This window comes from Mya arenaria, chromosome 5 (assembly GCF_026914265.1).
Source record: "Mya arenaria isolate MELC-2E11 chromosome 5, ASM2691426v1".
Classification (NCBI taxonomy): domain Eukaryota; kingdom Metazoa; phylum Mollusca; class Bivalvia; order Myida; family Myidae; genus Mya; species Mya arenaria.
This window is the reverse complement of record NC_069126.1, coordinates 27483869-27502962: the sequence shown is the minus strand read 5'-3', so window position 1 is coordinate 27502962 and position 19094 is coordinate 27483869. Positions and strand designations below refer to the sequence as shown.

General features: G+C 32.8%; 1 protein-coding gene across 6 annotated transcripts in view; it reads right to left on the bottom strand.

The window, feature by feature from the left end:
- The window catches only part of LOC128233594 (pleckstrin homology-like domain family B member 1), an 85525-nt gene that overhangs the window by 14670 nt on the left and 51761 nt on the right, over positions 1-19094 (bottom strand). For all 6 annotated transcript variants that reach the window (XM_052947336.1, XM_052947337.1, XM_052947339.1 and 3 more), the window contains one exon: positions 17070-17256. In XM_052947336.1, the coding sequence (XP_052803296.1) occupies positions 17070-17256 (187 nt within the window). The remainder of the gene's footprint in view (positions 1-17069; positions 17257-19094) is intronic.

Genomic DNA, 19094 nt, shown 5'->3' with positions numbered 1-19094 from the left:
AGTGTCACTTTTGCACAAAATGCTACTTTTCTCTCTGAAGATTTTTTCTGACCGATATTTCTTTCTGAGAAAATGACTGAACTTTCTATAATCCCAGCAATTTTTTCAACATATGCTTCTAACTATCAAAATGTTGTTAGTTAATTCACCATTCTCTGGCATTCATCAAAAAATATTTTACATAAGTCCAAAATCAGAAATATTTTATAGCATTTTACCCATAATCCTATAAAAATGTTCACTTTTCAAACACAAAGCAATTGCAACAAGAATATTTCACTGCAAAGGTTTTCAAGACATTATTTTTAACTTCAGGTATTTTGGCTAGGAAAATAAACAACAAATATAGATGAAGATTCCTGGAATTCTACATGGATTTTCTCCTGCAAATTCTTACATTTGAAAGAATACAGATTATTCATACCCATGTTTTAAGTTATAAATCTATCATCTATTTCATTATGTAACCATACCACAGGTTTTGCAATATAAGTGCTTTGGAATGTTACAGGCTTTGCCATGTCACAGAAACTACAATGTTACAGATTTGTCCATGATGCAGACTTAACAATGTAACAGGGTTTACCATGCTACAGCTTTTACCATTGTTACAGATTTTGCCATGTCACTGACTTTGCCATATAACAGGTTTGTTTAACCATGTTACAGACATTGCCATGTTACAGTTTTTGCCATTTTACTGGTTTGTTTTACCAATTGTTATGGACGTCACCATGTCACAGACTTTGCCATGTTACAGGTTTGTTTTACCAATTGTTACAGACCTCGAGACCTTGTCGTGTAACAGGTTTGTTTTACCATTGTCACAGATTTTGCCATGTCAGACTTTGCCATGTTACAGGTTAGTTTTACCATGTTACAGATGTTGCCATGTCACAGACTTTGCCATGTTACAGATTTGTTTTACTATGTTACGGACGTTGCCATGCCACAGTGCTTGCCATGTAACAGGTTTGTTTTACCATGTTACAGACTTTGCCATGTAACAGGTTTGTTTTACCATGTTACAGACTTTGCCAACTTGTAACAGGTTTGTTGTACCATGTTACATACTTTGCCATTAACAGGTTTGTTAAGTCAAACACCATGCTATAGTTGTTGCCATGTTACAAATATTGTTTCCATATGGCAGGTTTTACAATGTTAAACCAGTTTGTTGTGTACAACAGACATTGCCACAATGTTATACATCTTACTATGTTACATAGTTCTCAACAATATTACAGAATTGGCCATGTCGCACACTGAACAATGTTAACAGTTTTGCCATGTTACAGTCATCACCATGTTACAGTTTTTGCCATGTCACAGACACTACAATTTCACATATTTGCCATGGTTTGGACCTCTTAAAGAAGAGTAACATATATCCTACGCTGTGTCTTATTCTTAACCATGTAACATCATGAAGTTCACCATATATCTGTTTTCTATTAAATTCTACCACATTCAACTTTTTGTCCTGAGATTACTCTCGAAGTTCAAAGAGCAGTTTGACTTCTACAATAAATACAGACTTTCTCATACTACACTTCAATCCATTAATGTGATTAGCATTAATTTTATATATCCTCATAATCAAAGGCCTTCTTTCGTAAATTTGTATTAACTACTGGTTAATAATTTGCCCTAATATACCATGTTTTTTTATCACCCCCAACTAATTCCTCAAACAACTTTAAAGAGTTTCCATGCAGCTTTCACTCTGATTTCCGCACAAAACTACTCCCTCTTTCTACTTAGAAACCTCTCAACTCCAAAGTCATTTTTGGTATAATTACATGGAAGCAAAAATAGCCAAGTGTCATGGTAATTGTCTTGTGGATATGACAGAGAGTTCCCATTGAGTCTTTGATGATTAAAATGTTCTGGGAGAAAAAAGTCATACAAAACCGTGAGTGAAGTTTCACATAAATGGACTTATTATTGTGAGCAGAAGAGTTCGAGATATCACTTGAAGAACAGTAAAAGCCCAATCCCTCCTAGTCAATGAAAAGGTCACAGCAGAAGGAGTTTAAGATATCACTTAAAGACCAGCAAACTCCCCTCCCCCCTGGTCAATGAAAAGGAGCAGAAGGAGTTTAAGATATCACTTAAAGACCAGCAAACTCCCCTCCCCCCTGGTCAATGAAAAGGAGCAGAAAGAGTTTAAGATATCACTTAAAGAATAGTTAAAGTCCCATTCCATAGTTTCAGGTGAAATTATATTGACTGAATGTTTGACAAATAGTTTGTTCACAACATCAACACTGATAACAACACCACTGCTGCTCCCGCTGCAGACACCAATAAAAATACCTCAACCACAAAAAAAAATCCCAACTAATCCCAGCAAAATGATAGCGGGAGAAATTGAATATCTTTCAGCTACCCTGTCAGAAAAGAGCAGGCTTCTGTGAATATTATTGTATTTAAATGTTGACATTATTGCCAATACGTCAACTTCAGATGAAGAAAGCGGCTTAAGACTTGTCCCGTCTGACAATAACACTTGCGTCTGACGATCACATTAGCACCAATTTCACTGGCCTTTCTCATTATTTTTCAATTAAGCTCTAGTCTTATTAAACATATATTCAAATTTTCTCATTGCAATCAAACTGAAGTGTTTTTATGGTTTGTTTTACTTCTCGAAATGCTGTCTTTATTTTCTTCATTTGTTCAAATTTTATGTCTGTGTGAACAAAAAATTGTATTGAAAGACAAAACACATAATTTTTTATAATTTTGAAATGTTCAAACATTCTTTATTATAACAGACAACATTTAAATTGGCTCAAAACAAGATCACTTTTTTATTTTGAGATGAAAATTGTTACAGACATGAATTTGGAGAGGAAACCTCTGATGATCATGTGGAAAACACATCAATAATGTTTTGGTCCTGACTCAAATTTTTGTCAAAGAGAAAAAAGTATTTTAGGGTGTTAAGTGGTTGTTAGAAAATTCCAGAAAAAATCACATGAAAAGGGTTATCTTTTTATTGGGAACTTTTCAAATATTTTTGTACACCTTAGACAAATTGTTATAATCTTTTTAAAATATTAGATTTGCTTTCAGAATAAAAACACTGATTTTCTTGAAGAAAATGTTTATACTCACTACTTAATGTTTATTTCATACAAAACCTAAATTACGTCTGACTTAATTGTTCAATTCATACAAACCTAAATGACGTCTGACTTAATTGTTCAATTCATACAAACCTAAATGACGTCTGACTTAATTGTTCAATTCATACAACCCTAAATGACGTCTGACTTAATTGTTCAATTCATACAACCCTAAATGACGTCTGACTTAATTGTTCAATTCATACAACCCTAAATGATGTCTGACTTAATTGTTCAATTCATACAAACCTAAATGACGTCTGACTTAATTGTTCAATTCATACAACCCTAAATGACGTCTGACTTAATTGTTCAATTCATACAACCCTAAATGACGTCTGACTTAATTGTTCAATTCATACAACCCTAAATGACGTCTGACTTAATTGTTCAATTCATACAACCCTAAATGACGTCTGACTTAATTGTTCAATTCATACAACCCTAAATGACGTCTGACTTAATTGTTCAATTCATACAACCCTAAATGATGTCTGACTTAATTGTTCAATTCATACAAACCTAAATGACGTCTGACTTAATTGTTCAATTCATACAAACCTAAATGACGTCTGACTTAATTGTTCAATTCATACAACCCTAAATGACGTCTGACTTAATTGTTCAATTCATACAACCCTAAATGACGTCTGACTTAATTGTTCAATTCATACAAACCTAATTTCAATTCATACAAACCTAAATGACGTCTGACTTAATTGTTCAATTTCATACAAAACCTCAGAGACATATGACTTAATTGTTCAATTTTATACAAAACCTCAGAGACATATGACTTAATTGTTCAATTTCATACAAAACCTCAGAGACATATGACTTAATTATTCATTTTCATACAAAACCTGAATGACATCTGACATAATTGTTCAATTTTATACAAAACCTCAGAGACATATGACTTAATTGTTCAATTTCATACAAAACCTGAATGACATCTGACTTAATTGTTCAATTTCATACAAAACCTGAATGACATATGACTTAATTGTTCAATTTCATACAAAACCTGAATGACATCTGACTTAATTGTTCAATTTTATACAAAACCTCAGAGACATATGACTTAAATGTTCAATTTCTTACATAACCTCCATGACATCTGACTTTATTGTTCACTTTCAAAGAAAACCTCAATGACTTCTGACTTAATTGTCCAATTTCATACAAAATGACGCCTGATGTCGTTGTCAAATTTCATACAATACCTCAATGATGTCTGACTTCAATGTTCAATTTCATACCAAACCTCAAAGTTCTCCAACTTCATTTTAAGAAGAACAGAATTAATTGTTCTAAGAACTCCTAAAACTCAGAAATATCTACATTTGCATTTTTAATTCCCATTTTTCTTCTTACATGCAATTTTCGCAACAATGATATTATTGCAAGCATTTGAATTCGTTAAAATGGAATGAAAAGCAGTTTCTCCTTGCTTGTGAGTCAGTTTTCAATTAAACCAGTAACACTTACGCCTTGTAATTAATCCTAGAAGAGAAATGTGCCACCCAGATGTCGGATTTTTTTCTATGAGTCTTCCAGTACGAATTTCCTGGCAGTACAGGAATAAACAGAAAATAAGATATAGCTTATTTATGATAGAAGACTGAGAATACTTTAAAAGATTTCAATTAATTTCAAGACATTTTCAGCTTCTTTTAAAAAATCTTGACATTAATAGTAAAAGCCTGTGATAACTCCACCTCGTCAAATTTGGCACAATAATCAAGTTGTGATACAATTCCTAGACTGTTGAAGATATTTGCATGGAAATTACTGCAAGTTTAAACAACCAGCATGATTAAATTATATACCAAAACTTGTCAAGTAAATTTAAATATTTCTTGAGTTATGTCAGATGATTGACTGAGTAAAAATGGAATCCACATGCACAAGTTGTGCTCTGTGAACACACAATTGTTTCTAAGCACGCTTAAAAAATAACTATATATACAGTCAAAGTTTCATGAAATGAGTCTAAATAAGTCTTATTTGATGTGCATCTGAAAAGATATACTAATAATGACTTTCTGCTTCTCTCTAAATATCTAACATAAATTACAAGGCAGCAAATGGTCAAACTGGCAGAAACCAGCCTCAGTAGATTTCTTCAAATTGAATTTAAGAAATTTACTGAGAAATCTGTGAAACTTGCTAAAGGTAGTAATCATCCCTTCCACAGTATAAATATCTTCATGGAAAGTGAAATCTTCATGAAATTTATTTCACAAGTTCTCCTTGGCAGAGGTCGTTTCTCATCTAGATCTAACATAAAGGAGTTACTTCCACTTGCTGTAAAGTAATCTTAAAATATCTAAAAAAAAAATGATTTCAAGTTTTAAACATGAGAATACCCTTAGTGCCATCAAATGGAAAACATTTCTTAAAAAGGGATTAGCTGAAATCAGTTTTTCTTACAAGGCGGTAGAGATCTTGAAACTCATCAAGGGAGATTACTGCGTTGGTGGTTGCCAAGTCTCATATCTTTGGATACAATTAGCACATCTTTCAACACTGTGGCTGAATCTGTCAGAAATGGTTTGTTTTTCATTTTCTATTTCTTCACACACAAAAAACTGTCTAATAATTTTCTGCAAGAGACTTGTAATATAATTATTCTATGTAAGTAAGCTATCAGTACAATTTAGCATTCTAAGCATATAATGTTAATAACAAGAGGGCCATCTGTCACAAAATAGGCCCGTCCTTATTTTTGGTTAAACATTTGGCCAAACCTAACGAGCAGACCCTTTAAATACAGTTATTGTCAATTCAAGGGTCATAACTCTGGAGTGACAGAGGCAACATGGCTGGTTATCTAACCTGACCGGAGATATTCTGCCCATACACGTTCTGACCTAATTTTGTAATGATGGGACATTAGGCCTTTAAAGTTATTTATTGGACAAGACCAGTTCTAGGTAATTTCTATAATTAAAGGGTGATAACTCTCGAAAGACTCAAACAATACGGCTGGTTATCGAACTTGGCAGAAATATTATGCCATATTTATTGGACCGCATACTGCAAGCTGCCCTGATGCCCGCCGCAGATGAAACTATACTATGTCCCTTTCTATGAACCGACATATAAAAACATTATTGCATTTTTTTCACTAAAACTTTAGCTCAGTGCAGACTTTTTTCTTTTTTATTAGTGTAAATATTCGTAAACTTATTATAATATCAATTTGTGTAATTCTGTTAGTCAGCAGTAAAACATTGCTTTATTTAGTAATGCTTTATTTAGAAATTGCTTCATAAAGTAATAATTTGAAATGATTTACTAATGTCTACACAGTATATAAATCACTGCCAGACAAATATAAAAATAACATTTTCTCTGGTAACACTTACTTTATAAGTATCATCAACTCCATTATTTGTCTAGAAATTTACAAAGTACACGAAAAGTACATCTCTGATAATGACTTTTGTGGCTGGTGAATGTTCTTTGTCACTTGTTTAAATAACCGAGAAAAGGAGTTCAATTAATTGAGTCCAGTATCATTTCTAAAAGATGATATTTCAATCCATGTTTTTTGTTCAACCTCTGAGATGATATTTAAATAAGTTCAAAAATAAGTTGCAAGGGTGATTCACTCTCAGGCGTTATGTTGCAAACACCTATGGAACGGCATGTTATATGAAAGTGCTCTACAGGTATCCAAGGCAAGATAAAACAGTTTCACAGAATGTGCTATTTCGTATCACAGTATCTTAATACAAATATTTAATTTTTAAGTGATTGCAAGGTCTAAAAGCTTTTGTTTAACCTTCATTATTAATGCCTTTAAGTGTTTATGCCCATGCTTCTGCCAATAGGATAGCCAGATAGATTTTTATTTAATCATTCTTAAGCCAATGCCCATAACACTTGCCAAATATCTATTTCATCATAAACTGGATTTATTAATTAAACCTGCAAAATTAATTATTTAGGAGACAAAAAAATAATGATTACTTTTACTGATAAATGCTAAAGTTAAGACTGCTTGGCCCACTCAACTTGCCACAGAGCATAATTTCCAGGCATAACGGGAACATACTTTGTTTCCGTAGACAATATTAGAAAGACAATTATCATTTATTTACAGATCCTGCCCATAACTTTACAAGAGTAAAACGCCTCAAAATTAATGATACAAATCAAATAAAAGTTGAAGGGAGATAACTTATTAATCTTTTCCTAATGTTTACCCAATTTTCAAATATAAAATTACCAACAATAAACAATTTTAGAAATTGAATTTACACAGACTGGCCTCTCAAAAAGAGACAAACAATTACCATATTACACCCAATAATCATACTCATTACGATTCTTTTTGTCTGCAAATCTTATTAAATAAGCCAGTTACCATCGGAGATTCATATATCAAAATAATCTGCCGCTGTCTCTTTCAGACAGCGACAATGTCCAATTTTTGTCTTATTAATATAAGATTGTATGAGGTCTCTCTAATCTTGTTACACTAGTTTTCATCTGAGATATGTTTTTCTCCCACCTCAGTTAAGTAGATCCAAAAATTTAACCATGCTAGTACCCGTATGGAACTCCTTTTTAATGATCACCACATTGTAATTACCTCCCATGTTGAAGACTGTTGTCTGTAGCATCATGGAAACCTTGTCTTGTGGCAATATTCAGAATGCATATTAATTATTTCTTGCTTTAAATGTCACCATAATTTTTTTTTCATGCACCTTTCAAGAAATATTGCTTCACTCTCCTCAGAACTATTTAAAGACCGATTTGACTATTAACATAATCTGAATCATTGCCCGCATATCCATGACAACCAGGGCTTCTAAAAACCGGCAATTTGCCGGTCTGGACTGATTTTGACCAGGCCAGACCGATTTCAGTTTCAAAAAGTGTAAAAAAATCGGTCCGAAATGTTGTCATTTTTTTTATAATTTCGGTCCAAAACGACTAGGCCAGTTAAAGTTGCAGAAATTGTAATACACAAATATTCATGGGTCATTCACACATTCAAAACTACCCCCAATAGGTCATAAAAGTGTCTTAGTTACTTAGCGACCAGCTGCTTTTTCCGCAACACTGATCACTCTATAGCCTATCTGTTAATTAGCAGGCGCTTGCAATCGGTCCAATCACGTGTATTGGTAGGTCGCAGAAGACACAATTAAACAAACTATGTGTCAATTGTGTGCTTGCAGCTATCCTGATTGTTAAAATCGGTCCATATTTTCACATGGCAATATGAATATGCTATGTCGTCGACAATCATTACATGATAGATCCGTTTGTTGATTACCAAACTGTTAAATTTAAATTGTTCTTTTAAATGTGCATATGTCATTGTTAATCCGAACCTAGTCATATATAGGATATCGACAGCGACATGCTTGATTAACTACATAGTCTCGAAGATGAGTGCGCCGCTTACGTCATTTTAATTCGCAGTAATGAAAAAATCGTTGTCGATATCACACTTATAGCTTGAAGCCCCGATTATAAATCTAGATATATATCATTATTCAAGAGTATCAGTTGAATGTTGACCCACTGTAGATGCATTAAGCAAATAAATCTTAATACTGTTTCACTTTTTGTCGCCAGGTCAAGACCGATTGTCGCCGGGTCAAGACCGATTGTCGCCGGGTCCGGACCGATTGAGGTTCCAAAGTTTAGAAGCCCTGATGACAACCATGAATTATCTCATATCCATACGCATTTATTTTCAGTACGCACAAAATAGTCCCAGCAAAAAATATATTTTTACTTTAATTTTGTTTAACTGAGGTGGGAGAAAAAAAATCTACCATAGCCACTCGTGTAAGATAGGTTCATCCCAACCCTCGTGCAGGGTGTTTTGCAGAAACTCGGTAAATCTCGTTTCCGCAAAACACCCTTACACTCTCGGCCATGGAAGATACTTATAATCTCTTTATATGATTTTAAGTCAAAGCTTAGAAATTTGGGGTACATATTAATACAAGCAAGAAAAGTTTTAGTAATCAAATATTTTTTTGAGTAATCATATGCAATTAATAAACTATAATTATGTTAAAATACAGGATTTAATAAGAGTAGCTGTTTTGAAACAAGTTTAAAAGTCTAAACTTTTGTATATAAAAGCAATGAATATAAGTTCTTTATTGCCAAAAATGAAGATTTTATTCATTTAAAAAATAAATTGATGCTAATTAAATTGGTAGGAGGAAATGATGTTTATGTCAAGAGCTACGTATTAATGTTTGCAAATGTACTAAGGAAAACTCCTTTCTAGACTAATTAAACAAAATATAATGTACTCCAAAGCAGAAAATGACACTTAGGTTTTTAACCCCATCACGATTTACAGTCACATGATACATATAAGTAATGCCAGCTGTTCATAGCAGCGGCAGGTCTTTTAATATGTGCCATCAATTATCAGGATACTAAACATAAACATTTATTATGCCACAATTTCAAATTCTTCAAAACCTTGACATGCTACAATTTCAAATTCTTCAAAACCTTGACATGCTAAGTTAATTTGCAAACCTGAGTAATATTATACTAGTAATGCGGAAAGAAGACGGGCATGTGATAAAAAGTTTTTTCTCTAAAAATGCCAATAGTGGTCATGTTACAGTCACGCAAGGGTCAACGAAGCCAGGGTAATTACCTTGCAACCCACATGTGTAATGCCACTAAGGTAACATGGGTACTTTTGTTTCATGGGAATATCTAGTAGAACAATTATGACTTGCGACCGATGTGTAGGAACGTATTATATATTCACACGCCAATGAATGACAAAAAATTTAATGACAACTTGAAAACACCAACGCTATATGACAATACCTCACCACAGCTAAAAATAAAGTCCTTAATCTTTAATTTGTAACATCCATTGTGAGGGGTGAAAGCAAAAATATTCTATCTTCTTCTTTATTTAATGTCACTTAGAACCTTTTCCTATTCACCCTTCAAAATTAATTGGCTCGTAATTTGGTTATCATGAATGGAACATTAACGGCCTTCTACAGTAAAACATTCCCATATACAACATTAATAAATATGCACAACAGCAGTGATAGCAGATTAATTATGAAGATAGACATCTAAGCAATATTTATATGGAAATATATCGGACAATCCAAGAAATTTGCATCGCAAATGCTCAAACATTGTATCTGTACCATCTAAAGAATAATAGAGGAAATGCGGATCAAACTACCATAAGTCTACTGAAGCACTGTTTGGTATTAGGCTGCACAGCTTTATGACACCTTCAACTGATTTAAAACTTAAAACCCACACAGTCTTAAAAAACAGTCCAGACATCACTTATCAAAACCAGAGTCCATAGTTTATTCATGATGTTAAGTAACTAATACCTATTTTTCCCCCCAGACTACTTAATCTTCATTTTCAAAACACATTGTAACAGAATGCCAAACATAATCACCTGAACAACGAGAAAGGTTATTTGCAATAATTGAAGTTGAATAGCATGATTCCTAAGAACATATTCTTAAACTCTTTTGTTATGTTTTCAACTTAATAGCATTTAAAAATATAGTGGTCATAAAATTTGAATGAAATCATATAGTTTGATTCCACTTAATAATTTAATAAACAAATTGAACAATTTTTTCACCTGTTTTAACTGAGCACTAATTTAGCAATTCCAAAAGAAAAAAATAACCAAGTATTCCAAAATTCTTAAATCACAGATCATCACCAATCTCTTCACAACAAATAAAAAAAAAAATCAACAACAAAAATGAAAAAACAAACACTTTCTTCACAAAGTGCGTAGTAAACAAAGTAAGCCATCCACTAGACACTTGCCACCAGCAAAATCCATCATCCACACTAGCAACGAAATCCACAAAGAAATGAAATAAAACCCCACAGCCATCCTTACGAGACGAAATAAAACCCCACAGCCGTCCTTACGCCGAAAGGCTAAAGCGACTCCAAAATTGTAAGCAGAGATTACTGAAGCAATCTTTTAGGGATTGTTTTCCAGAATCAAGCTGTTTTCTTGGCAATAAAGACAGCCGACACAAAGTGATTGAAATGCCACATTTTCTGTTTTTTCTTCATTTGAGAAACATTGACACCGGGGATGCTTGCGATTTTAGCAAATTTATAGAGCTAAGCATTATAGTCTCAATCTACAATCAAAACAAATCCTCCATTTTTTCAATAACAATGTAAGATAGTTTAAGCTTTTTTTTTATTAATATTTTTTTTTATTTTATTAATAAGTATAATTTATTATCCTACAAAAGATTCTCATTTTTACTTATTTTCACTTTAATTTATGATGAATGCAAAATAACTTATAACATATGGCTTTGACGATAATTCAATAAATCCAAATCTCTTAAAACACTAAAAATTTCGAATGAATGTAATATCATTAACACTTATTTTGCCTATAATCTGTCCACATTTCGCAAGAAAATCGCTACTTTCAATTCCAATTAGCATGGCCACTAATCAATCCTGTCTTTCTCCGAACACTTTAGGACCAATTGGCACATTACTGACCCCAGATAGCTTGTCATAACGCCAGATAATTCATAACCGACAACTTTCCAGAGTGGCTAACTCATGACAGTTCTCGGCAACAGAAGATAGAAACAGACAGATATCCTCAGCTTCTAGAGTATCATGATAGGGACACACGGGCAAATAAATGTGTATTATAAGGCAAATAAATATGTATTAAAGGCAAAGTTCCCCGTTATTACACGGAATGGGGACAGTATCATGGATTACAATGTAACTGTACTTCACTTATTCTTGATTTATTTATTTCAGGGGTGGTAATCTATATACACTTTAAGTCAATCTTAGGGTCATACATCATTGACTTCATTCACTCTGTTGGTTAGTTATTAATAACCAGTAATCGGATTAGCTACATCGTTCTAAGATTCAACTAAGACCAATATTGAATACCAGCCCTGGCCCCTGTTTCTGTTTCATGAAAACTACATGTATACACTATTTCATTAGATATAGAAAGCAACCCAATCTCAGGGATATTTGCCTTTAACGCATGAAATAAATGTACCGATACCGAAGTCAGTATAAATTTTCATGGAACAATTATATTTTAAAAAAACACGCAGTAATTGAACATTTTAATGATCTTTTATCCATTTACGACTTCTGATGATATTAATTTTTGGACTTTTCATTTTTTTTCCCAAAAAAATAATAAAATGAAAGCATCCGAATAAAAGAAACCATCAAATAATTCCCAGTATTGCTTTGACAAAAAATAGAGTAGAATTCCTGCAACTTGAAATCAGCCACTCACGCTCATCTGCTGTAGAATGTCTAAATTTTGTGAGGCTTTAAAATTTCAATGGCATCATGTCAAAACACAGAAGGTACAAACTCTTAAGTTCATCTTAGTGAAGATTTTATTATTTCCTTGGTAATGTGATGATACATGGTTTGTTAACAAAATGCCATAGTAACTATTCTTGATTGTTAGACATTTCTGTCTCTTCGTTATCGGGTTGTTCAGTCATTGTTTGACATTTTGATCACATGATACAACAAAGTTTTCTCATTGGACAATTTATTCAGCATTTTGCAATAATTAAGATGCTGCTCGCCTTTATAATTTAAGTGATGTAATGATTCAGAAACCAGAAAAAATGCAGCTTTGGCATTTTGATGCGAGGCTTGTAACTTTTTACAAAAAGATCAGGTTGCCAATATTATACATAAAGAATTTTATCTAATAACTGATAAGTTCACAAATACTAAAATAATTGAATGATAGTATCAAAAATGTTCTATCTCGCAAAATTGGCGAAATCAAGAAAATCGCTAAAAAAAGAACCTTGAAAAATGAAAGGATTCTACATTAAAGTAAGCTATCTTCAGGGTAATAATTATTCCGTGCAACTTTATCTTGCAATCAAAGACAGGAATGTGCTGCATGTTTTAATAGTTAATGCATGTTAAACAGAAGTTAACCACCTTTTTTGTAATTCCAGAACTTGCTAACCAATTTCGCAAACAAGAAGCAATGCTAAGTATTTTATTTTCTTGTAACATCTTAAAGGGACTCAGTCACAGATTATTATTTTTTTTTTAAACTTTATTAAAATCAAATTATTTACTTACTGTAATCAACAAACACCAAACACCAAACAGCAACTGGCAGGTCCTCATTTAAACAGAATTTTGTACATCGAAGCCAAAAAATATTCAAATTTCAATTGCGTGACTTAAATTGCTTTTTGCAAAAATGAGAATTTTTGTCACATTTTTTAATAAACATGGAGAAAAAAAAACTTACTTCATTGAAACAAATTTTTAATTTGTTCCATGCTTAACCCTATAAAATGTGAAAAAGTCCCTTTAACATACAGGTTTGATTGGATGTTTTTTTGCTTGAGTCCCTAAATTCTTGTTATTTCAACAAACGGTGTTTGAATATAAGCCGTTACATATCCTACTTCTAATAGTGTTGCTTTGAGAAGAAAAAATCTTCATCTTCTCTGAAAAGATTCCTGGTATATATATATATATTTTAATTGTTTTTGGAAATTCACCGTACCGTTTTAACCCATATGCAGAAAAAAATATCTTTAAAAGAAGTTTATCTTCCTCTTTTCATGTAATAAATTAAAACTCCTGAAATCCAAAACCTTCAATATCCATTGCAGGTTAATTGATTAATTCTCTAATTACAAAATCATCCATGTACAAATTTCGACACAATCTCACAGAAGCCTTGTTTTAAGCAATCCAGCCACCAAATCATTCCAGTAACTAGTGCAAGAGCTGCTAATCTGTATAATTTGGTAAGCATCTAGAAAATGGGTAGTAGCTACAGTTAAATCAATACACTGCCTATTCTTAGTACTCTAAACAAGCCTGACAGTGAATTTACTCTTGCAGTACACTGACTTTTTTTGTCCCAGGAAAATGGTCAAAAGCCTTATATCTACTTCTTTTTCATGGTCAATGATTTGTTTAGTTGTTTTTCTTCACAAATAATCAATCAATCAATCGTAGCCATTCAGCCGGCATCATTACTTTTTAAAGTGATGTCAAGCTAGCATACAGATTTTGTAGAGTTGATTTAGAGTAGAGCAGAGGAGTTTTTGAAAATGCGTTGAGGGTTTGAACAATTGAAACTCTTTAATTAACAAATTTAACCATATTTACCTCGATGTTTACACAAAAATAATAACAATAGCATTGCACGAGGATACCAATGCTTGTCCATTTTTCTGAATCCATTAGGAGGCATAACTCCACATAAACTTTAGGAAGAGTTGAAGAACTTGCCCCAAAGGAGCGAGTTAATTGTCAATGTGAACATGTGTACCAAGTTTTATGTTAATACCATATTTTATCATTTTTCAAGCTGCTGTCAACCATTAAGTTTTGGTATGCCTGGACAACAACAACAACAACATCTCAGCTATGGAAAATTCTTAAAGTAAAGCAGACATTAGCGAACAATGAATAAAATCATCAAAGTAAATACTTCAACACATTTTCTAACCCTAGCCAAGAAAACATAATTATTTTACAACAGTTGTTAAACAAGTAATAACATAATCAGTATTTTCATGCTTCTTGCAATTTGAAGTTAAAATGCAGCTGAAGAACACAAAGTACACATGGAAAGTGAACAGAAGACAAGTGGTGCATCAAGCCCTAATGGCTGGCCTATCCGCCACACCCTCCTTTTTCAAAAAACAGAAGATCTACAGTTTTAATGTGAAACACAAAGAATTTTAAGAATTAACTTTAGATGACCATATTTACGAAAGCAAGACCACAAAACCCCACCCCCAAAACCAATAGTGCCATGCAGTAAAAACTGGCAATTGTCTGGCTCTTCATGAATTCAACCCTGGGGACCGTTTCAATAAAGTTGATTTTAGTAGTATCTTAGCGCCATATAGTTTCCTTATTTTGCTACATTTTTGTGTGAATTAAACAGTACCCAACATTTTAAACGAGCACAAAGTTGAAGAATTAAAAATAATCGAGGTATTGCCATTTGTGACGTTTAAACAGATTTAAGATAGAGGAAGCTACGACTAAAATCCTTTATTGAAAAGTCCCCCTGACTCACACTGACGCAGTATCACTTGGCAGTCTCTATCATAATATCAGCAGTCTTCACACTCAGTAAATAACCAAAGACTGGCCATGATTTACAGGCCACATTTCACACAATTATAACGACAAAAACAAGAATAGCTACATCATTGACCATATTTAAGCTTCTGGTTAATTCGTTTCTATATTAGACATCATAATAACCAGCAGAAAACCTTCCAGTTTAATTACGCCAAGAACATTCTGAATTCATCCCATCGTAATATAAGGACACAATCCAATGATAGTAACTTTGCACTTCAATGTCTTAGAAAACCTGTTATTTATTGAATCTCGGTACTTCAAAAGCTGGAATAATGGCCGTCACTTTCCAGGTTTATTACCAAGTACTTGAATGCACAATGTCAGCAGACAAGAAATATTCTTTATTACTCTTTATTTCTCTAAAAGAGCTTCATTGCTCGTAAATAGCGAAATCAAAGGGTCTTGTCTTGGAAAAAAACTGTGAATACACTTGTATTTCTGTTGATTTTCAACAGGGTAGAAACAACAAAATATTGAAATACAATAATCAATATACTAGACAAGCAATTTCTGAGAAATATTACCACTCGCAATAATGTTGTGTCATAAATGTCTTGTAATGTTCAGCCATTAAGTTCATACTCTTACTATTAATCATTTCTCTACAGTTATGGCTACTTCAAAGCAAAATTATGACCATTACTTTAAACATTCTTATAGGACATAGCATATTTAAATACCATCCCAATTAAGCGTTTATCATAAAGTAAGGTAAAACATACCACAAGGACGCATTAAAAAAAAGTTCAATTTTTATAATATTTTAGATTATAAACATATTGTAATGGAATTTGCAAAAGGGCTAAAAATTGACTGTCGCACAGAGCAGGTGCTCATTTAGCTGGGAATGTTTAGCCCTACATGACAGTTTCTGCTACGCATTTCATGTACAGCACAAGTCCTGCTCAGTGGTGCAACCAGCAAGCATCAATAACGTTCTTATATTAGTCAAATGCTCTTTTTACAAAAACATTAAAACTTAAAAGGTTGAAAAAAAAATGGAATTCCTTTTTTGTATTTTTTTTTAAAGAGAAGGAAGTCAGGAGGAAAATCATTCAACTTAATAGCCCAAATCTATATTTAAATGTGAATTGTGTAATTAGCCAATGAAGTGGGGAAAAAACAACACAGTCTAATGGAGGAAATGGAGGAAATGACATCATTAAGTCATCATCCAATCAGATTACAGGAAATCCCTCCCACAGTCTGGTTTATTACTGAAGCTAAATTCCACAAATCAGATTATGCAATCTTATTGTAGTGATTGTTGTGATGCGAAGATTGCACAGCATCGCCAATAACCCTGAATTATGAACAACAAACGGGACAGGCAAGCATAGAAAATTACTACATATTTATTCTAGGGGCTTAAACACTTTTTCTTTAAAATAAATATGCCTCTATCTGGACATTAGAAATTCATTGAAATATTTTTATTGCAATCATGAACTGTTTTATTAAATTTATGGCTAAACAATTCCAATAAACCTAATCTGAACAACTATAAAGAAAAGACACTACATAAACCAATGATTTTTTCCGCAATATTATCCAATATAGAAGCAATTTGGATGGTTTAATACCCATTTTATACAGCAAAAACAAAAATGAGACAGTTTTAGAGATTGTTTTCTGAAACAAAAACACTTATATGCAATTAATTATTTCCCTTTTAAATGAGATTTCAAGAATGTTTTTTTTTTACTTAAATCCTATGAAAATAAGAGATTCAAGTCTCAAACTCTTAATGCCTACCTAATTTCCCGATCTGACGGCGTCTCACAACTGCTTGAAATACTGGAATCCTCGGACTCGATGGAGTTGAAGCTTTTACAGTTGGCCTCGCGTAACTTCTTCTCTTCCCATTGTGCGCGCCCCTCATCAGCCGCTCGACGACGGAGCTCCTCGATTCGCCGTTTTTCATGCTCGATAACATTTCCTCCTGTTGGAAGATTTACACGAACATTCAAGATGCGTTCTCTAGCTACATGAATTACGACAACACAACCTCAAATATTGAATGAAAAACAATACATTTTATGATTTATACTTGGTGGTACTCCCTTATCATTCCACACCTTATTCAAATCTGTATCCGAAAGTAGTAAATTATAAATATTTAAAAACAATTTCTATTGCTATCACTCAGAGTTTTGGAAGTTGAAAGTAAAACTATCAATAATATTTGTGATAATAACAAAATATCAAACCCAAATGCTTGATCTCACAATATTTTGTTTTTTTCAAACGCTGAAAAGATGGCTTAAATTAGTCATTATCATATTGATAGAAAAAAATAATCAACAAAATTATACTCTTATATCAACTCTATTATACGTTTAATTTATTTCATCTAGTTGTACTAATAAAGAAAATACATCTAAAGTTTTGCAAAGCACATATATTCTCAATTACTCAATTTAAAATTTAATTTATTTCATCTATTTCAACTAACAAAGAATGTACATTTAAAGTTTTACAAAGCAGATTCTTATTTGAGATTTAAAGAACGAAGCAATGATTATATTAACAAATTTCAAAACCCTTATGGAGTCATTATAAACCATTTGACCATGATAATAAAACGCTTTATAAAGTGTCACTACGCTCTGCTAAAATAATCAATAAATTCTTATTTTTTCACAAATATTTTACTGTAATAATTAAGCTATCAAAATGTCATAATATTAACAGAATAATATGGAGCGAATTGCAGCTAAAGCTGTTAAATTTCATCTCCCACTTAAATAATTCATAACACTAGAAATTAAATCATTACAACACTTGAAAACTGAATGAAATATGCAAAAGATAATGGAATGTAATGGAAAACCAGCAATTATCATAAATGTTAATGACAATAAAATTGAAAGGTCCAAGAAACATCTATAGAACATTCCTTTCAAGGCCATGGGTTTTAGAAGTTAGGTTCCCATGCTCTCAACAAAGTTCAGGGACTACAACTTTCGTTTCAACTGAAAATTATTATAAGGGATAACAAAGAGCGAAAGATTTGGTTCTTGAGTGATTAGATTATCTATCAATTGAGTAGAGAAAATCATTGATGTAACTCTTTTCCTAAACTCATGTGATCAAGGGGCATAACTCAACAACCATTCTAGCAAGAGTTATTGGACTTGCTTCTCATGAGAATGGATGCCAATGGTGGTGCTGAATTAACTCTGTTCAGAAAGCCAAGGGGCATTTTAGCAAGAGTTGTGGGATATGATACTCATGTGAGAGGATGCAATTGCTGGTGCTCATTTTACTCTGTTCAGATAATCAAGGGGCATTACTCAACATCCATTCTAGCTAGAGTTGTGGGAATTGCTGCTCATGTGAGCAGGAGCCAATGTTGTTGCTCAATTAAACTCCATTCAAATAATTAAAGGGCATAACTCAAAAACCATAATAGATAGAGTTATGGGACTTGCTACTCATGAGAGTGGATGCTAACGCTGGCCATTTTTCTCACCTCAGGTGATAAAGGGGCATAACCTAACAACAACTTAAACTAGAGTTATGGGACTAGCTTTTAGTGAGCAGTTGCCAATGCTGGCTTATTTTAAGAAGTTTAGGTGATAAAGAGGCACAACTCATCAAACATTTTAGATAGAGATGTGGGCCTTGCTCCTTATGTGCATAATGTCAAGGTCAAAGTGAAATGCTATTTGTTCTCTGTTACTTTCTTTTATGTCACATAGAACTGTTTCACTATCATACGATCATTTTATTGTGTGTCAGCAAGCCTCATATGGGTTTTACGTAATGGTAGGCATC